Genomic DNA, 18,918 nt, shown 5'->3' on the forward strand with positions numbered 1-18,918 from the left:
ACAAGGAAAACTGTAAAAGACACTGATGAAAGAAATTGAAGAGAACACACAAAAAATGAAAAGACATCCCATGTTTATGGATTCGAAGACTTAATATTGTGAAAATATCCATACTACCAAAGTGATCTACAGATTAAATCAAAATACCAATGACATTTTTCACAGAAATAGAAAAAAAAATCCTAAAATTTGTATAGAACCACAAAAGACCCCAAATAGCCAAAGCAATCCTAAGGAAAAAGAACACAGCTGGAGGCATCACATTACTGGACTTCAAAATATGCTTCAAGGCAATAGTAAACAAAATATGACCAGGTGCGGCAGCTCACGCCTATAATCCCAGGACTTTGGGAGGTCAAGGTGGGCAGATCACTTGAGGCCAGGAGCTCAAGACCAGCTTGGCCAACATGGAGAAACCCTGTCTCTACTGAAAATACAGATATTAGCTGGGCGTGGTGGTGGTGGGTGCCTGTAATCCCAGCTACTTGGGAGGCTGAGGCAGGAGAATCGCTTGAACCCGGGAGGTGGAGATTGCAGTGAGCCAAGATTGTGCTACTGCACACCATCCTGGGTGACAGAACAAGACTGTCTCAAAAAAAAAAAAAAAAAAAAAAAAGAAAAAAAGACACATGAGCTGCATAGACATCTCTCAAAAGAAGGCATACAAATGGCCAACAGGTCAATGAAAAATGCTCACCATCCCTAATCATCAGGGAAATGCAAATCAAACCACAATGAGACAGCATCTTGCACCTGTTAAAATGGCTACTATCAAAAAGACAAAAAATGGCCAAGTGCAGTGGCTCACGCCTCTAATCTCAGCACTTTAGGAGGCTGTGAATGGTGGATCACTTTGGGCTCAGGAATTCGGGATCAGCCTGGGCAACATGGTGAAACTATGCTTCTACAAAAAATACAAAAATTAGCCGGTCATTGGTGACTCCCACCTGTAGTCTCAGCTACTCAGGAGGCTGAGGCTGGAGGATCTCTTGAACCCGGGAGGCAGAAGTTGCAGTGAGCCGAGATCGCACCACTGCACTCCAGCCTGGGTGACAGAGTGAGACCCTGTCTAAAAAAAAAAAAAAAAAAAAGGACAACAAATAACAAGTGCTGGCAAAGATGTAGAGAAAGGGGAACTCTTACACACACTTGATGGGAATGTAAATTAGTACAGACATTATGAAAAGCAGTATGGAGATTTCTCAAAAAGCTAAAAATAGGACTATCATATGATCCAGCAATCCCACTACTGGATATTTATCTAAAGGAAAGGAAATTGGTATGTTGAAGAGACATCTGCACCCCCATGTTTATTGCAGCGCTATTCACAGTAGCCAAGATACAGCAACCTGAGTGTCTATCAGCAGATGAATGGACAGAGAAAATGTGGTACACAGACCCAATGAAATACTATTTAGCCATAAAAATAACCAAATTCTTTCATTCATAGCAACATCGATGAACTTGGAGGACACTTAACTAATTGAAGTAAGCCAGGCAAGGAAAGATAAATGTTGCATGTCCTTCCTCATATGTGGAAACTAAAAAAGTTGATCTCATAGAAGTGGAGTGTTGAGGCAGAGCGCTTGTAATCCCAGCACTTTGGGAGGCTGAGGTGGGTGGATCACTTGAGGTCAGGAGTTCATGACCAGCATGGCCAACATGGTGAAACCCCCTCTCTACTAAAAATACAAAAATTAGCCGGGTGTGGTGGCATGCACCTGTAGTCCCAGCTACTCGGGAGGCTGAGGCAGGAGAATCGCTTGAACCTGGGAGGCGGAGGTTGCACTGAGCCGAGATAGCGCCACTGCACTCCAGCGTGGGTGACAAAGCGATACTCCATCTCTAAAAAAAAAAAGAAGTGGAGTGTTGAATAGTGGTTACTAGAGGTGGGGAGGGGGATGGGGGAGAGGAGATAACCAGAGGTTGGTTAGGGGATGCACTAGTACAGCCAGGAGGAGGAATAAATGGTACCGTTCCATCGTACTATAGGGTGATTGCAAATAACAACAATTTGTGGCATTTTTTTTTTAAAAAAGAGTGTCTCGCTTTGTCACCCAGGCTGAAGTGCAGTGGTGCAGTCGTGGCTCCCTGCAGCCTCGACCTCCTGCTGGGCTCAAGTGATTCTCCCACCTCAGTCTCCCAAGTAGCCAGGACCATAGGTGTGCGCCACCACACCCGGCTAATTTTTTTGATATTTTTGGTACAGACGGAGTTTTGCCATGTTGGCCAGGCTGGTTTCTAATTCCTGAGCTCAAGCCATCTGCCTGCCTTGACCTCCCAAAGTGCTGGGATTATAAGGCGTGAGCCTGTTGTATATTTTCAAATAGCTAGAAGAGCGAATTTGGAATGTTCCCAACACAAAGAAATGACAGATGTTTGAGGTGATGCATCTGCTCATTACATATTGTATACGTGTATGGAAATATCACCCTGTACCCTATAAATATGTACAATTATTATGTGTCTATTAAGAATAATAATAAAGCCAAAAATGCAAGTTCCACAGCCCCATCCCCAACCCGCCGAATCTATACATCTGGGGGCCTAAGAATCTTCATTGCATAAACTCTTTTAAAAACACACCATCTTATTTCAAAAGCTTTCGCTTCTTGGAGCAACCCAAGCTTCTAATGAGGACACTAACATTTCCCGGGAGCTGCCGTGTACCTGGCACAGGCTATGCGGCTTCAAATGTATTACGTCGACTCTCCTTGCGGCTCAGGAAGGTGGGGATTACTATGCTCACTTATTTACAGACAGGGAAATTGAGGCTCAGAGGGGTGAAGCGGCTTATTCCAAAGGGATCAGCTGTCCAGTGTCACACGGCTAGGAAGTGGCTGAGTCCTCTGTCTCTCCACCCTCTGCTACGTCACCTCCTCCCACGTAGTTGTTCCCGGCCACCCACCTGGAGAGCCTTCCCTGGAATTCTTTTCTTCTTCACCCTGTCATCTCCTTTATAGCTCTTATCAGAACGTGCAATTATTTCACTTCTTGGTTTGTTCAGGTGATTTATGTTTCTTTTCCTCGGGCCTCTGGTTTTCCCTAGAGCCTAGATGGTGTCTGGTACATTAGTAGGTGCTCAATATGTACTTGCTGAATGAATGGTGATGCGGTTTGGCTGTGTCCCCACCCAAATCTCATCTTGAATTGTAGCTCCCATAATTCCCATGTGCTGTGGGAGGGACCTGGTGGGAGGTAATTGAATCATGGGGGCCGTTTCCCCCATACTGTTCTCTTGGTAGTGAATAAGTCTCACAAGATCTGATGGTTTTATAAGGGGTTTCCCTTTGTGCTTGGTTCTCATTCTCTCGTCTGCCACTATGAGAGACGTGCCTTTCGCCTTCCGCTATGATGGTGAGGCCTCCCCAGCAGTGTGCAACTGTGAGTCCATTAAACCTCTTTTTCTTTATAAATCACCCAGTCTTGGGTTTGTCTTTATCATTAGCATAAAAACAGTACAATACAAACGGGCTTGTTAATGCAGCTGTAGGGGCCAACACCTTCCAATAAGACGGCCTCCTGTCTTGCCACATTTTGGCTTCCAAGGCTCCGAGCCCGTTTCTATTTGTGTGTACACACCTGTGTGTGTGTGTGCACCTGCAGGTTACAAATCCCTTGGCAACCTTAACACCAATGCATTGTTTCCACACCTAGCCTAGAAACTCAGCGCCACCCCTACCCCCACTGCCCCCGCTCTTAGCCAGGGCAGCAGCGCAGCTCACCAGGCTCCCCGAAGCATCCTTCCCGCTGTTTCTGCCAGCTGAGAATGGCCTCCAGCCACCGGAGCTTGTAGAAGTCGGAGAAGCCGCCCATTCCACAGAACATGACTGGAAGTAAAGAAGGGGGCCCTCTGCAGGCCTGCCCCCCAGGCCCACCTCCTCCCACTCCCCAGGGCTGCCACGGTGCCACCTGCCTCCATCTGCCTGGGTTAGGCTTAGGAGGTGGGCGTTCAATGCAGAGGCGGGAAGGAGGCAGCTTGAGCCTTTGCCTGAGCAACGAGGGGCTCCCATGCTTGTGTCCCGCCTCCCACTGAGGGCCTTGGTCAGGGCTGCTCCAAAGTCAGGATCAGTGGAGGGGTTTGGATGCCCCAGCCAGCGAGCAGCCACCCAAGCACTCCCTGTCTGCCTCATCCATAAGGCTTTGTGGGTCTGTCTGCCAGTCACCTGGTCCATCTGTGTAGAGCTCTATCACTGGGGCAGCCTTTGAGGGCAGGAAGCTGTCACACAGTGGCAGGTAAAATACAGGCTGCCCAGTTACATTTGAGTTTTCGATAAACAATGAATGTAATTTTTGAGTATAAGTATATTCCATGAAATAGTTGGGATAAACTTATACTAAAAATGGATTCATTGCTTATCTGAAGTTCAAATTTAACTGAGCACTCTGTATTTTTACTTGCTTAATCTGGCAAGTTTGTGTGTGTGTGTGTGTGTGTGTGTGTGTGTGTTGGTGGGGGGACACCCTGCTCCTTTGTCCCGGGGGCAGAATGCTGGCCATACTGTTTTCCATGAAGATGTCCCGGGTAGGGTAGGCATATCCGATGGCCTCAGCTCTGCGGTTCAGGTCCATCATGTTAGCGCAGAAGAGGCTGATATAGTCCTGGCTCTGTTGGAATGGCCCCTGTGTGCATCCCCTCTGGGGAGACAAACACCCAAAGACAAGGGAGTCAGTGGTACAGATGGCTGACACACGCCCTGCTATGGGAAAGTCTTGCAGTTCTGAGTTGGTCTTGCAAGGGGCTGTGTTTAGGGCTGTGTTTAGGGCAGGTCTTTTTCTCCTTTTTGCAGGATTTCTTCCCCATGCACACCGCCAGCCTGCTGGGACTCCTTCATCAGAGAGAGTTGGGTTCGAAATCCAGCTCTGCCACTTAGGAGCTGTGTGATCTTGGTTTGCTAAAGTAACCTTTCTGAGCCCCAAGAGTTTTTATCAGGAAAGGGTGAGGCCTCTAGAAACGGCACCAGAGGGGCTCTCATGTGGGGGGATGGCACAGCTGGGAAGTGCCCAATGTGATGGCAGGGCCACTAGGAGGTGCTCTGTGACCAATCGCGGGGGCAATGCAATCTACAACCAGCCCGAACCTGCGGGCAGCTTCAGTGCTACTCAAAGTGTGGGCCAAGAACCGGGCTGGTCACTCCCCACACTGGGAGAGAAGAACAGGAGTTGACAGCAGGCTTTAGACACTTCTGTAGCAGTGGTCAGAGTTACTTTCCACCTGCTGAATCTAATGATCAAAATAATTCCCTTGTAATACAGTTTTTATTGTATTTATAAAAATATTGGTCTGTCACAGCTTGCAGAGAAATAGTAATTTTTAAATTCTGTTGAACAAAAACAGAGAGTGTCTCCTCAGCTAAGGATTTCTGGACACCGAATCACATTTTTTTTTTTTGAATAAAGATAATGAACCCTACCTTTCTGTATGAAGAAATATATATGGCCAGGCACAGTGGCTCATGCCTGTAACCCCAGCACTTTGGGAGGCCGAGGCGGGTGGATCACGAGGTCCAGAGTTCAAGACCAGCCTGGCCAACATGGCGAAACCCCATCTCTACTAAAAATACAAAAATTGGCTGGGCATGGTGGCATGTGCCTGTAATCCCAGCTACTTGAGAGGCTGAGGCAGAGAATTGCTTAAACCCGGGAGGCAGAGGTTGCAGTGAGCTGAGATCGTGCCATTGCACTCCAGCCTGGGCAACAGAGTGATACTCCATCTCAAAAAAAAAAAAAAAAAAAAAAAGAAAGAAAAGAAATATATATCTATATATCTATATATATATAGTATCATATATATAGTGGTGTGTATGGTGGTATATATATAAAGAAAAATGTATATACTGGTGTGTGTGTATATATATATATGCCACTATATATATATTTCTTTTCTTTTTTTATTTTTTTATATGTATATATAGAGAGAGCGGCATATATATATAGTGGCATATATAATGTAGTGGCATGATCTCAGCTTACTACAGCCTCTGCCTCCCTGGTTCAAGCAATTCTCCTGCCTCAGCCTCCCGAGTAGCTGGGATTACAGGTGCATGCCACCATGCCCGACTAATTTTTGTATTTTTAGTAGAGAGGGGGTTTTACCATGTTGGCTAGGCTGGTCTCGAACTCCTGATCTCAAGTGATCCACCCACCTCAGCCTCCCAAAGTGCTGGGATTACAGGCGTGAGCCACCGTGCCCGGCCTCATTCATTCGTTTTTGTTTACAGAGTTCTTTCTGATGATTCTCTTTTATTCTCTCTGTCTCTCCCTCATTGTGTTTTTGTGATGCCCTACAGTCCAGTTCAGCAGGCAAAGCTATCTGTTTCACTGGCCCAAGAGGATCCCAAATGCTAGATCCCAAATCGGCTCAATTACACAGCAGGAGTATGGTAGGGGCCCTACTTCTCCCTCCTGAGGTCCCAAGTAGAAATCCAAAGCTCTGCTTATTTTCCTGGTGTGTAGCAGACAAAACTACACTGCCACGAGCCCCTTTTCATTTGTTTCTTTTTTCTTTTTTCTTTTTTTTTTTTTTTTTTTGAGGCAGAGTCTTACTCCATTGCCTGGGCTGGAGTGCAATGGCGCAATCTTGCTCACTGCAACCTCCGCCTCCCGGGTTCCAGCGATTCTCCTGCCTCAGCCTTCCCTTGTAGCTGGGATTACAGGTGCGCGCCACCACGTTGTCCAGCTAATCTTTTTTTGTATTTTTAGTAGAGAATGGGTTTCACCATGTTGGCCCAGCTGGTCTTGAACTCCTGGCCTCAAGTGATCTGCCTGCCTTGGCCTCCTAAAGTGCTTGGATTACAAGCATGAGCCACCACGTCCGGCCGCCCCTTTTCCTTTTTCCTTCCCCTTCCCCTGGCACGGCGGAGGCTCCCTGGGCACTCACCATTCTGGCCCAGAGGAAGAAGAGCAGTTGGTGGGACAGGCAGTAGCCGGAGCAGCCGGGCTTGGTCATGAGGCTCCTGCAGAGGTCTGAGAGGCTGCAGGGCTCGCTGCTGTCCGTCCTGGGGGAAAGTAGTTCCAAGCTGTTAAGGATGGAGTGCTGACTCCGCCCCGTGTCTTCCCAGCCTCCCAGTTGTAGTTGTTGGAACTCCCAGTAGATTCCAGACACCCAGCTGGGCATGGGGGTTGCCAGAGAAAATACAGCAGTCCTGCATCTTGATTTGCTAAATCTGGCTGCCCTAGCCCAGGAAAGATGACGCTAGAGCTATTCCGGGGTTGAGGAAGCCACCAAGCCTGAAACTTCCTATTGCTCCATGGGCCAAATCACATCTTTTCCAGCCCTGAACAGTGGGTACTTGAACCCAGACCACTTGGAATCTGGGCCCAACATGCTTATTCCTCCTGCACCAGCCAGGCGCGGTGGCTCACACCTATAATTCTAGCACTTTGGGAGGCTGAGGCAGGCAGGTCACCTGAGGTCAGGAGTTCGAGACCAGCCTGGCCAACATGGTGAAACCCTGTCTCTACAAAAAATACAAAAATTAGCTGGGTGTGGTGGCACGTGCCTGTAATCCCAGCTACTCGGGAGGCTGAGGCAGGAGAATCACTTGAGAATCACTTGAATCTGGGAGGCAGAGGTTGCAGTGAGTTGAGATCGCATCACTGCACTTCAGCCTGGGAGACAGAGTGAGACTCCATCTCAAAATAAATAAATAAATAAAAATAAAATAAAATAAAAATAAAAAATACACACACAAATACAAAAATCAGCCGGGCATGGTGGCGCACGTCTGTAATCCCAGCTACTCAGGAGGCTGAGGCACGAGAATTGCTTGAACCTGGTAGGTGGAGCTTGCAGTGAGCCGAGAAAGAACACACCATCGCACTCCAGCCTGGGGGACAGAGTGAGACTCTGTCTCAAAAAATTAAAAATAAATAAACATTTTTAAAAAGCAGGGGTCCTTGGCTGGGGCCCAGCCCCTCCGTAAGTCCAGCTGTGTCCTCGCCCAAGCACTGCTCTGAAGGATGCTGAGAGGATGTGGCCTGGGCACTTGCTGTGCACTTTGCCCATGGGCCCCTGCACCCAGGGCTGCCCTGGGGCCTTGCTCCAAGCCCACCAAACACCAGGATAAAATGAGGAGCCCAACTAGGCTCAGTCCTGCCTTCCCGGAGCTGAATCTTCACTGGGGATGGGGACAGGCCCATAATACAAATGTAAATTGCATCTGTGGCTATAAGAGGTGCCAGGAGAGGCCGTCACAGGAGGTCTGCTATGTGCTGGGGTCAGAGGTAGGATGGGGTTTGGAGGTAGGATGCTGGCGCCAGCCCTGGAGGATGGGCAGACTTCTGAGGCCCAGGGGGTGGGGTGGGTGGGGTGGGGGGAGCAAAGTCTTTGAAGTGGGAGGGAGCCTTGGAGAGTCTGAAAAGAGGCCTCTAGGGGCCTGGAGACTTGGAACGGCAGAGAGGAATTGGGGATTTGTCCTGGGACCTGGAGGTGGTGTGTTCAGCCATGGCTGCTGGAAGACCTGCTGTGGCATGGGAGGCCAGCGGGCGGCTGGAGCAAGGGGGACCCTGCTGGAGTAGGAGAGGGGAGTGCCCGGCAGCTACAGGGAGCTGCACCTGTGTCTGCACAAACCCCTGGCTTCAGCCCTGGGGGCTTGGAGAAGGAGGAGCGGGACGGGACCAGCTGAGAACGAGTGCATTTGGGTTTCCAGCAAACAGGGCAAGTGCAGGGCCCACCCGGTTCCCAGAAGCTGCACCAGGCACGCGTCACTTCTCTCCTCTGAGAATGAGTCCTGGGGCTCGAACGTGGGGTACACCAAGGAGGCATCAGTGTGGATCCAGGCATGTGGGAGCTTCCAAAACCCGGGCTGGAGGGTCAGCTGGAACTCTGGCAGAGAGGACAGACAGATGAGATGGGGTGTGGGGGTGACCCAGGAGCAGTGGACCACCCTGGTGTCCCCACCTCCTCCTGCAGCCCTGCCCACTGGCAGGTGCAGCTCAGGGCTCTAAGCCTTGTCTCCTGGTCCCAGATTGGATTTAAAACACTCAAGAAAGCTCCTTTTGCTTATAAAACCATTTTTTCCCCTAATCAATAGGAACAGTGTTGGGATGGGATTTGACTAAACCCACTGCATCCCATGGAAACCCCAGATAAATAAAAGGGTTAGTTTCCCAGGTGCGGGGCTCACGCCTGTCATCCCAGCACTTGGGGAGGCTAAGGAAGGAAGATCGCTTGAGGCCCAAAGTTCAAGACCAGCCTAGGCAACATAGCAAGACTCTGTCTCCACAAAAATAAAAAAAGTAGCGAGGTGTGGTGGTGTGCACCTGTAGTCCCAGCTGAGGCAGGAAGGTTGCTTGAGTCTAGAAGTTGGAGAATGCAGTGAGCTATGATCAGTTTTTTTTTTTTTTAAGAGGCAGGACCAAGAGCGGTGGCTCACGCCTATAATCCCAGCACTTTGCAAGGCCGAGGTGGGTGGATCACTTAAGGTAGGAGTTCAAGACCAGTCTGGCTAACAGTAAAATCCCATCTCTACTAAAAATACAAAAAATTAGCTGGGTGTGGTGGTGGGCGCCTGTAGTCCTAGCTACTCGGGAGGCTGAGGCAGGAGAATAGCATGAACCCGGGAGACAGAGCTTGCAGTGAGCTGAGATTGCGCCACTGCACTCCAGCCTGGGTGACGGAGCGAGACTCCGTCTCAAAAAAAAAAAAGAAAAAAAAAGAATTAGCTGGGCATGGTGGCGCATTCCTGTAGTCCCAGCTACTTGAGAGAGGCTAAAGCAGGAGAATCACTTGAACCCAGGATGCAGAGGTTGCAGTGAGCTGAGATCACACCACTGCACTCCAGCCTGGGCGACAGGGTGAGATTCTGTCTCAACAAAAAAAAGAGAGAGAGACAGAGTGAGACGCTGTCTCAAAAAAGACAAAAACAAAAACAAACAAAAAAACCCAACCGCCCCCCCCCCAAACAAGTGGGGAGGTAGAATTAGTGGGGAGGTGATATTGGTAGACCTTTTGGTTTGGTGAGAAAGTGGAGCTCTTAACTAAACAGATGCCCAGTCATAGGCATCTTTAAGATGACACAGGCAGGGACAGTGTTAGGGACCAGGCCTGGGAGAGGGTGGGGGACCTTAACATTGGAAAGGTTGGCCTGGGCTATGGTCCCTGTGGCTGGACTGCCGTGTGAGCATGAAGTGTGGCCTGGCTACCTCCCTGCTCACCCCCATGCATCTCATGGGAGGAGGGAGCAGAGGGGACAGGGTTGGAGCAGCATGATGGACTGGTTATTTGTGCCCCGCCCTTGCCATCCCGGAACAACTCAGCCAGACTTATTAGATGGGACCTTTTGCAGGGTCACTCGGGGCTGGTGAGGAGAGAGAGACTCTCAGTGGTCATAAGGCATGAGAAAGATAAACCCCACTGTTTTGAAAAATAGTGTGTGGACAACTTCAGGAATTTCTACTGACATTTAATGAAGTGGATTAAAATAATTTGGTGACATGGGACACTACTGTTTGCTGTGCAAAGTGTTGAATTGCCTTTTGGACACTCTCCCCTCTGGGACAGACCAGCCCCTCCGCTCTGGTCTAGAACCAGGACCTCCAGCTTGCGCATGCGCTGAATGCGTGAGAGAAGACACCCTGCCTCCTCCGCACCCCTCTGTGTGGGTAGGAGAGCCCATCAGTCTGAAGTCAAGGATGACTGCACGTCCCCAGGGCTCGTCTGTGGCTTGCTCGGCAGACAGGTCCAAGTTGGTTACGGACTGTCCCAGCCCAGCCTTGCCCCAGGAGATCCCATGCTGGGTTATTTCAGTCAATATCCCCAGAGGCACTATTCCTGAGGGAATGGGACACCCTGCGTGTGCTCACCTCTTAGGTACTTGGGGTCACTCAGCTTGAGGTAGTGGAGGGATCTCTGGATGGCAGCCTCCAGCTTCTCCCCCAGCGTCCCCATGCGCGGGCTCAGTGGCTGCAGCAGGGGCTCCTGGGCCCACTTCTCCTGGACACTTTTTAGCTGCTCTGGAAGGGAGCAGAGTTAATTCATTCTGCTATTTGGAATCGGGACTTTTTTTTTGCCTTGGAACAGGAAAAAAAATGCCCCAAAGTCTAATGCTTCCTGGGAGCCTCTCTGCCTTCTCCAGCACTCAGAGGAGAAGGATTTACTGAGCTGACTGGAAATGAGGCCAGGATGGGGGTGATCTGGGCAATGAGAATGGGTGTCAGAGTGGTAGAAGGTGGTGGCTGAGAGCTTGGTTTCTGGAGGCGGGCCTGGGTTCAAATCTTTGATACTTGAGGTTCAAATCCTCAAATCCTTGACTCGTATACTTTCTTTTTGGATGGCCAGAGAAAGGTTGCAGGGTAGAGAACCGCTGTGTACAGTTGAGCAGGTTGTACACTGCACAAGGGCAATACACATTTGGATCATGGGTTTGTATATGCAGTAAGACAATTTCCCAGCCTGTGGCTGTCAAGTGACTTCAGGAAGGAAGTGCCTTTTTCTAATTCCCACGGAGGTACCCTGTGGGCTAGCAGTGACTTTGTTGGGGTGGGAGACAATGGTGAAGATCCAGAGGTGGCCAGAAATTGGGGAGACATGAGTGAGAACATCCGAGTGAGAGCATCCACGCAGGGCTGAGAGGGCGAGGGATGAAGTAGGGCAGCTGCAGTCAGGTAGGAACCTTGTTAGGGAGGATGGGCTGGGTTAAGAAGGATGCTGAGGTAATCCTCCAGGGTGACGGGCTCTGTCACGCCCCGTCTGCTCAGCCCCCTCCATGGGCAAACCCGCAGGGAAGATGTACAGGCTTGGGAGTGCTGACAGGGAGGGGCTCCCTGTGTGTCAGAGTGTCTCCTCCTGTGATTGCACCGGGTCTACAAAGTCCAATAGGACAGGGGTCCCCAACCTCCAGTCCAGTACTGGTCTATGGCCTGTTAGGAACGGGGCCACACAGCAGGAGGTGAGTGGTGGGTGAGCGAGCAAAGCTTCATCTGTAATTTACAGCCACTCCCCATCATTTGCTCTCATTACCGCCTGAGCTCTGCCTCCTGTCAGATCAGTGGCTGCATTAGATTCTCACAGGAGTGTGAACCCTGTTGTGAACTGCACATATGAGGGATCTAGGTTGCACACACCTTATGAGGATCTAATGCCTGATGATCTGTCACTGTCTCCCATCATCCCCAGATGGGATTATCCAGTTGCAGGAAAACAGTCTCAGGGCTTCCACTGATTCTACATTATGGTGAGTTGTATAATTATATATTATAACATAATAACAATAAACACAACGTGGGCCGGGCACGGTGGCTCACGCCTGTAATCCCAGCACTTTGCGAGGCCGAGGCCGAGGTGGATTACTTAAGGCCAGGAGTTCAAGACCAGCCTGGCCAACGTGGTAAAACCTCATCTCTACCAAAGATACAAAAATTAGCCAGGCATGGTGGTGGGTGCCTGTAGTCCCAGCTATTTGGGAGGCTGAGCAGGAGAATCGCTTGAACCCAGAGGTGGAGGTTGCAGTGAGCTGAGGTGGCACCACTGCACTGCAGCCTGGGCGATAGAGCAAGACTCCGTCTCAAAATAATAATATAATAATAATAATAATAATAAATAAAAAATAAAGTGCACAATAAATTTAATGCACGTGAATCATCCTGAAACCCTCCCCTCCACCTCAGTCCATGGAAAAATTGCTTTCCACAAAACCAGTCCCTGGTGTCAAAAAGGTTGGGGACCACTGCAATGGGACGTAGACCCTGCCCACTGGGAGCTCATTGTTTAGAGAGACACAGATGAGGAAGCCGTTGCTGCTAGTCAAGGATGCTCAATGCTTTGATAGATGGAAACAGTAATGGCTGACAAGTACTGAGCCCCACTGGTAAGATGACGTAGACATACAATCTCATGAGATAAATGTGCATGATCGTGTGATACTCCCATCCACCAGCTGCGGCTGAAGGATGAGGAAACCAAAACTCCACGAGAGCAGGTAACTCAGTGCCATGCAGCCAGTTGGGGGAGATCCAGGATTTGGACCTGGGCAGTCCAGTTCTGAAGCTCTGTTCTAGGCACTGGCACTGCCTTTGCTCTCTTCTGGGCACAGTTCATGGTTATGGTTGTATTAAGCGCTGAATTCCTAGGGAATCTGTTATGGAGCAAGATTATTGTGAGGAGAAGGGGTAGTGGATGTGGGATGTGGCGTGGGCGGAGAAGCCGGGCTCACTGCAGCTGCCAAGGAGGGGGGACCCTGGTCTGAGGCTGTTAGGTGGGGCCGCCTTCCCAGTGAATGCTACCCAGTCATGATTAAGAGAACCCCCTCCCTTCATTGCTAAAAGAGGATAATAATAATGGGTGTAACCTCAGGGATGACGGGGCGAGGGCACTGAAGTACCCCATGCAATGCACCTGGGTTGTGCCCACGTTGAGCAGATACTTAGTGAACTACAGCTTTTGCTATCACATGCGCCCCAGGAAGCACCCAGCCCCGTGGGAGCCACCTGTGTGCTTGTGTGTGTGTGTGATATGCTTGTGTGCGTTCATGCATGCGTGCTTGTGTGTGTGATGTGCATGTGTGTGTGCGTGCATGCGTGCTTGTGTGTGTGTGCATGATGTGCGCATGTGTGTGTGTGTTTGCCTTGGCCTGTCTCCAGCCCCCTTCTTGGGGATCTTATAGCTCTCAAAGCTAAACAAACACTTGACTGTTTTTGCAGAATCCTCAGGAGACTTTGGCTGGAAGTGGAGGAAGTGGGGTTGGAACCCGATCTTGAGGGTCCTCAGTTTTGTCCACAGCCACCTCACTCAAGGGGAGGGGCCCTCCCACAAATATCTGTTAACGGGGCACTCTCCCTGCTCCCCTTGTTCGTGGCGTGTCAGGAGGGGCTGTCAAATGGATCATTTCATCTGAGAAAAAGATAATTCCGAAATCCCTTCCCATGTTGCCTCTAAATCTTTCCTACTTCTAAAAAATTGCATAACAGCTGGGCCACAGCTGCCAGGAAGATCCAGCCCCGGCCTCCTCTCTCCTTATAGCCGAGGCAGGCTATACTGGGGCCAGGAGGCTGCCAGGTCCCAGGCGTACAGAGCAGGGCAGGAGACAAAGCTGAGAGCTAGCTTCCCAGTGTCCAGCCAGGGGAATTGGGGCTCACTCACCTTCCAGCACCCGGACCCCCACCATGCCATCCAGGTTGATTTCGGGCAGCCTCTGTTCTAGGAAGACGGTGGCTCTCTCCAGTGCAGACAGGATCAGGTCCGCAATGGTGGCTTTACTTTCATCAGTGTCCAGCCCAGGCAGTGAGGAGGACCACAGCGGTGGCAGTGCCGTCAGTAAGAGCAGGAGCAGCAGCCCCGGGCTGGCCATGTCTGGCCTCTGCTCACAGCTGGTCACATGCTCAGCACCCCGAGCTCTGGCCCAGCCCAGGCTGCCTCTGCACGCCCTCCTCCCACCTCCTCCCCACCTCCGCCTGGCAGACCTGAAGACTAGTGGCCCTGCAGGGCTGCCAAGAAGCCTGGGGTGGCCTGGGCAAAGGACTCTGGGAAGGGTGGCTGCAGGGGGATGACGGCTAGGCAGCGGAGGTTAGGCCAGTCCTGGGCGAAGAGCCTGCTGTCCGCAGGATGCTGGGGAGAGGGGTGCCCGCCCTGTCCTTCTTGGCCCTGATTCTCCAGGCTCACAGGCTAGATCTTTGATCTAGCAATTGCAATTCAACCCAGAAATCCAAAAGCTCAGAAAGCAAAAACATTTTTTTTCTTGGTTTTTTGAAATAGGGTCTCATTCTCTTGCCCAGGCTGGAGTGCAGTGGTTTGATCACAGCTCACTGCAGCCTTGATCTCCTGGGCTCAGTAAATCCTCTTGCCTCAGCCTCCTGAATAGCTGGGACTTAGACATGTGCCGACATGCCAGGTTCAGCACTTTTCAATTCAGACTATCCACATTTCAAGGGCTTGATAGTCACATGTAGCTACTATACTGGGCAGTGTCTTAGTTTTGTGCTACTACAACAGAATACCTGAGACTGAGTAATTTATAAAGAAAAGAAATTCATTTGGCTCATAGTTCTGGAGGCTGGGAAGTCTAGGTTCAAGAGGCTGCATCTGGTGGGGGTCTTCTTGCTATATCATCCCATGGTGGAGGGCAGAAGGGCACGAGAGCTGGAGAGAGAGAAGAGAAAGAAGCTAAACTCATTCCTTTATCAGGAACACGCTTTTGCAATAACAGCATGAATCCATTCATGAGGGCAGAGGCCTCATGAAAGATTCCATCTCTCAACACTGTTGCATTGAGAATTAAGGTTCCAGCATACGAACTTTAGGGCACACATTCAAAGCACAGCAGAGAGTGAGGACCTAGCGTCCTTATTGGTTTCACTCAGTGTGAATGGGCATCTGTTTCCTTGCAGAAATTTTAATGTTGATTTCCTGGGTGCTGTCGCAAACCTTGCTGGGGCTGTTGTATGTATGTGCACCACATTATCTTTCTAAAGTCCAAACAATTTTGAATTCAGAAACATACTTGGTTCCAAGGGCTTCAGTTAAGAGATTACAGATCTGTAATAATAATCAAAAGAACACCACGAAAGTGTGTATTTGATGCTCCCTATCTGCAGGTGCTAGGTTAGGGCTTCTCCACCTTTTAATTTCATCATTGCTCTTTTTTCTACCCTTGGAGTGTTTTTAGACATTTTAATCCTGAAAAATCTTTAATAAGAGGCTTATTGAGATATTATTCACCTACCATACAATTCACCTTTTAAATGTGTACAGTTTCACAGTGGTTTTTAGTATATTCACAAAGTTGTGCAGCCATCACTGTCTATCTCCAGAATGTTTTTGCCACCCCGAAAAGAAATCCCATACCCATTTGCAGAAACTCCCTATTCCCCCCTCCCCAGCCCCTGCCAACCATGAATCAACTTTCTGTGTCTATGGTTTGACCTATTGTGGATATTTCATGTAAATGGAATCATACAATGGGTGGCCTTTTGTGTCTGGCTTCTCTCACTCAGCGTGATGTTTTCAAGGTTCATCTGTATTGTAGCACATGTCAGTACTTTATTCTTTTTTATGGATGAATAATATCAGCTCCCGGGGAAGCCCCTCCTGCTCTGATGATTTAAGAGAATGAGGACTATGGAGACGACAAACCAAAAGTAGACACCTAGGCTGGGCGTGGTGGCTCACACCTGTAATCCCAGCACTTTGAGAGGCCAAGGCGGGCCGATCACTTGAGGTCAGGAGTTCAAGGCCAACATGGCCAACATGGTGAAACCCCGTCTCTACTAAAAATACAAAAAGTAGCCAGGTGTGGTGGCACGCAACTCCAATCCCAGCTACTTGGGAGGCTGAGGCAAGAGAATCACTTGAACCTGGGAGGCAGAGGTTGCAGTGAGCCGAGATGGCGCCACTACACTGCAGCCTGGGTGACAGAGCGAGACTCTGTCTCAAAATACAATACAATACAATACAATACAATACAATACAATACAATACAATACAATAAAATAACAAGACACCTGGAGCAGGGTGTGGTGGCTCACGCCTGTAATCCCAGCACTTTGGGTGGCTGAGTTGGGCGGATCACTTGAGGTTATGAGTTCGAAACCATCCTGGCCAACATGGTGAAACCCCACCTCCACGGAAAATACAAAACTTAGCTGGGCATGATGGTGCAGGGCTGTAATCCCAGCTACTAGGGAGGGTGAGGCAGGAGAATCACTTGAACCTGGGAGGCGGTGGTTCAAGTGATTCTTCAAATTAGTGCACTTCAAATTAGTGCAGTGAGCCGAGACGGCGCCCCTGCACTCCAGCCTGTACAACAGAGTGAGACTCTATCTCAAAACAAACAAACAAGCAAACAAGGAGACACCTGGGAAACCTCTGGTGGGAGGCTGTGGGAGCTGTGGACAGACCACATTCCATTCATCACTCATCCACTGATAAGCCTTTGGGTTGTGTCCATGATTTGATTCTTGTGGACAGTACTGATATTTGTTTACAAGTTTTTGTTCGAAAACCTGTTTTTCATTCTCCTGGGTGTATACCTGGGAATGCCATTGCTGTGTCACATGGTAATTCTATGTTGAACCTAATGAGGGACTACCAACTGTTTCCCACAGTGGCTGGGCCATTGACGTGCCTACTGGCAGAAGATGAGGGTTCCTCATGTACTGCCCCATGAAATTTTATTTTACTTATTTATTTTTTTGAGACAGGGTCTCGCTTTGTCACTTAGGTTGGAGTGCAGTGGTGTGATCATGGTTCACTGCAGCCTCGACCTCCCTGGGCTCAGGTGATATTCCCACCTCAGTCTCCCGAGTAGCTGGGACTATAGGCACACGCCACCACCATTTTTTTGGTGTTCTTTGTAGAGATGGGTTTTCACTATGGTGCCCAGGCTGGTCTTGAACTCCTGGGCTCAAGTGATCCTTCCGACTCAGCTTCCCAAAGTGCTGGGATTACAGGCATGAGCCACTGCTTTCAGCCTTAATGAAATTTTAATACTGCAGATATACTGCATGCTTGTGTATTGTATCAATATCTGTGCTTTATACATAAAAAGGGTAAGGATGTTTTGCTCCCCAAGAGCCATTTTTGCCCCCTTGGGAGCACCACTGGGAACAGAGGTTCTAGGGGAAGCTTGTCATTGTCATTACTTCTGTTAATCCTTGACCACCCCTCAAGTGGGTGCTCAACCAACTTGAACAAAATCTGAGGCTCCAAGGGAGATTGAGTGACTTATCCATATATCCTCTTTATTGTTGGAAGGACTGGATCTCATGTGGAATGGATGCCAAGTGAGAAAGCGGGACATGTGGGCTGGCCCAGCTATGAAACTGCCCCCCTGCTGGGGATGGCTCCGTCCCCTCTCTCCAGGAGACACCACTGCAACTCCCTCCCCAATGGAGGTTCACCTACCAGAGGGAGGCATCTACTTTTGGTTTGTCATCACCATAGTCTTTATCCTCTTAGCTCATCAGAGCAGAACAGGCTCTCAAAGACGTGAAGTTCCCCTCCCTTAATTCACAGATGAAGAAAGCAAATTGACGGGGAGTGACTCGCCCAAGGTGGAGGAGGAGAGCCAGGAGTCCTGAGGCTGAGGTCCCAGATCCCTATCTGTCCCATTACAGAGGGTCGACAGAGTTGGGCAGGCGATGTGTCGCAGGCCTCCACCCCAGCACACGCAACCTGGAGGCAGGGGCCTCGCTGGGAACCGGAGGATAAATGCTGCTGCCAGCGTGTTTGTATGCCCATCCCTGCTGTCTGCAGATACTTACTCATCCTTCCTTTCCTTCTGAAAGCCCGGGTTTCAAGGTCTGGCTTAAGGCGTGAGCTGTCCCTTCTGAATCCATAGAAAGGGAGTGATGGGGCTATTGTGAAAAGCAGATGCAAAGTGTGCCAAGCCCTGATCTGAGCCCGGGGACACTGGGGAGCCACATCCACGTGGGCTACCCTGTCCAGTGGGTGCTGCCTGTGGTCCTCATCAGGGGAGGAGTCTTGTTTGTTTGTTGAATACGGTCTGGGTGGTGGCTGTCCAGGTTCTGCGGCGGCTCCCAAATGGAGGCAATGGGGTAGCATCATTAGTGAGCTCTTGGTGTTTCTCTGCAAGGGACCGCTTTCAAAGAAAAAAGGTCATGATATGGTTTGGCTGTGTCCCCACCCAAATCTCATCTTGAATTCCCATGTGTTGTGTGGAAGGGACCTACTGGGAAGTAACTGAATCATGGGGTCAGGTGTTTCCCGTGCCGTTCTCGTGATAGTGAATAAGCCTCACGAGACGTGATTGTTTTATAAAAAGGAGTTTTGTTGCACAAGCTCTCTTTTTGCCTGCTGCCATCTATGTAAGAGGTGACTTGCTCCTCCTTGCCTTCTGCCATGATGGTGAGGCCTTCTCAGCCATGTGGACCTGTAAGTCCATGAAACCTCTTTCTTTTGTAAATTGCCCAGTCTCGGGTATGTCTTTATCAGCAGCATGAAAACGGACTAATACACGCCAT

At 49.7% G+C, this 18,918-nt stretch overlaps 1 protein-coding gene across 6 annotated transcripts in view; it reads right to left on the reverse strand.

Moving 5' to 3' along the window:
- C18H16orf89 (chromosome 18 C16orf89 homolog) overlaps nucleotides 1-15,076 on the reverse strand; it is a 29,344-nt gene extending 14,268 nt beyond the window's left edge. The window contains exons 1-6 of one of the 6 annotated variants that reach the window (XM_063654799.1): nucleotides 14,081-14,346; nucleotides 10,807-10,956; nucleotides 8,557-8,827; nucleotides 6,881-6,998; nucleotides 4,503-4,638; nucleotides 3,726-3,830 (exon numbers count right to left, since the gene is read on the reverse strand). In XM_063654799.1, coding sequence (XP_063510869.1) covers nucleotides 3,726-3,830; nucleotides 4,503-4,638; nucleotides 6,881-6,998; nucleotides 8,557-8,827; nucleotides 10,807-10,956; nucleotides 14,081-14,288 — 988 coding nt within the window. In that variant the 5' untranslated portion in view covers nucleotides 14,289-14,346. Of the gene's footprint in view, nucleotides 1-3,725; nucleotides 3,831-4,502; nucleotides 4,639-6,880; nucleotides 6,999-8,556; nucleotides 8,828-10,806; nucleotides 10,957-14,080 lie in introns of all 6 variants that reach the window. The other 5 variants (XM_054454896.2, XM_054454895.2, XM_054454894.2 and 2 more) reach the window with 5 other exon arrangements.
- Nucleotides 15,077-18,918: the final 3,842 nt, after the last annotated feature.

This window comes from Pongo pygmaeus, chromosome 18 (assembly GCF_028885625.2).
Source record: "Pongo pygmaeus isolate AG05252 chromosome 18, NHGRI_mPonPyg2-v2.0_pri, whole genome shotgun sequence".
Taxonomy (NCBI): Eukaryota; Metazoa; Chordata; class Mammalia; order Primates; family Hominidae; genus Pongo; species Pongo pygmaeus.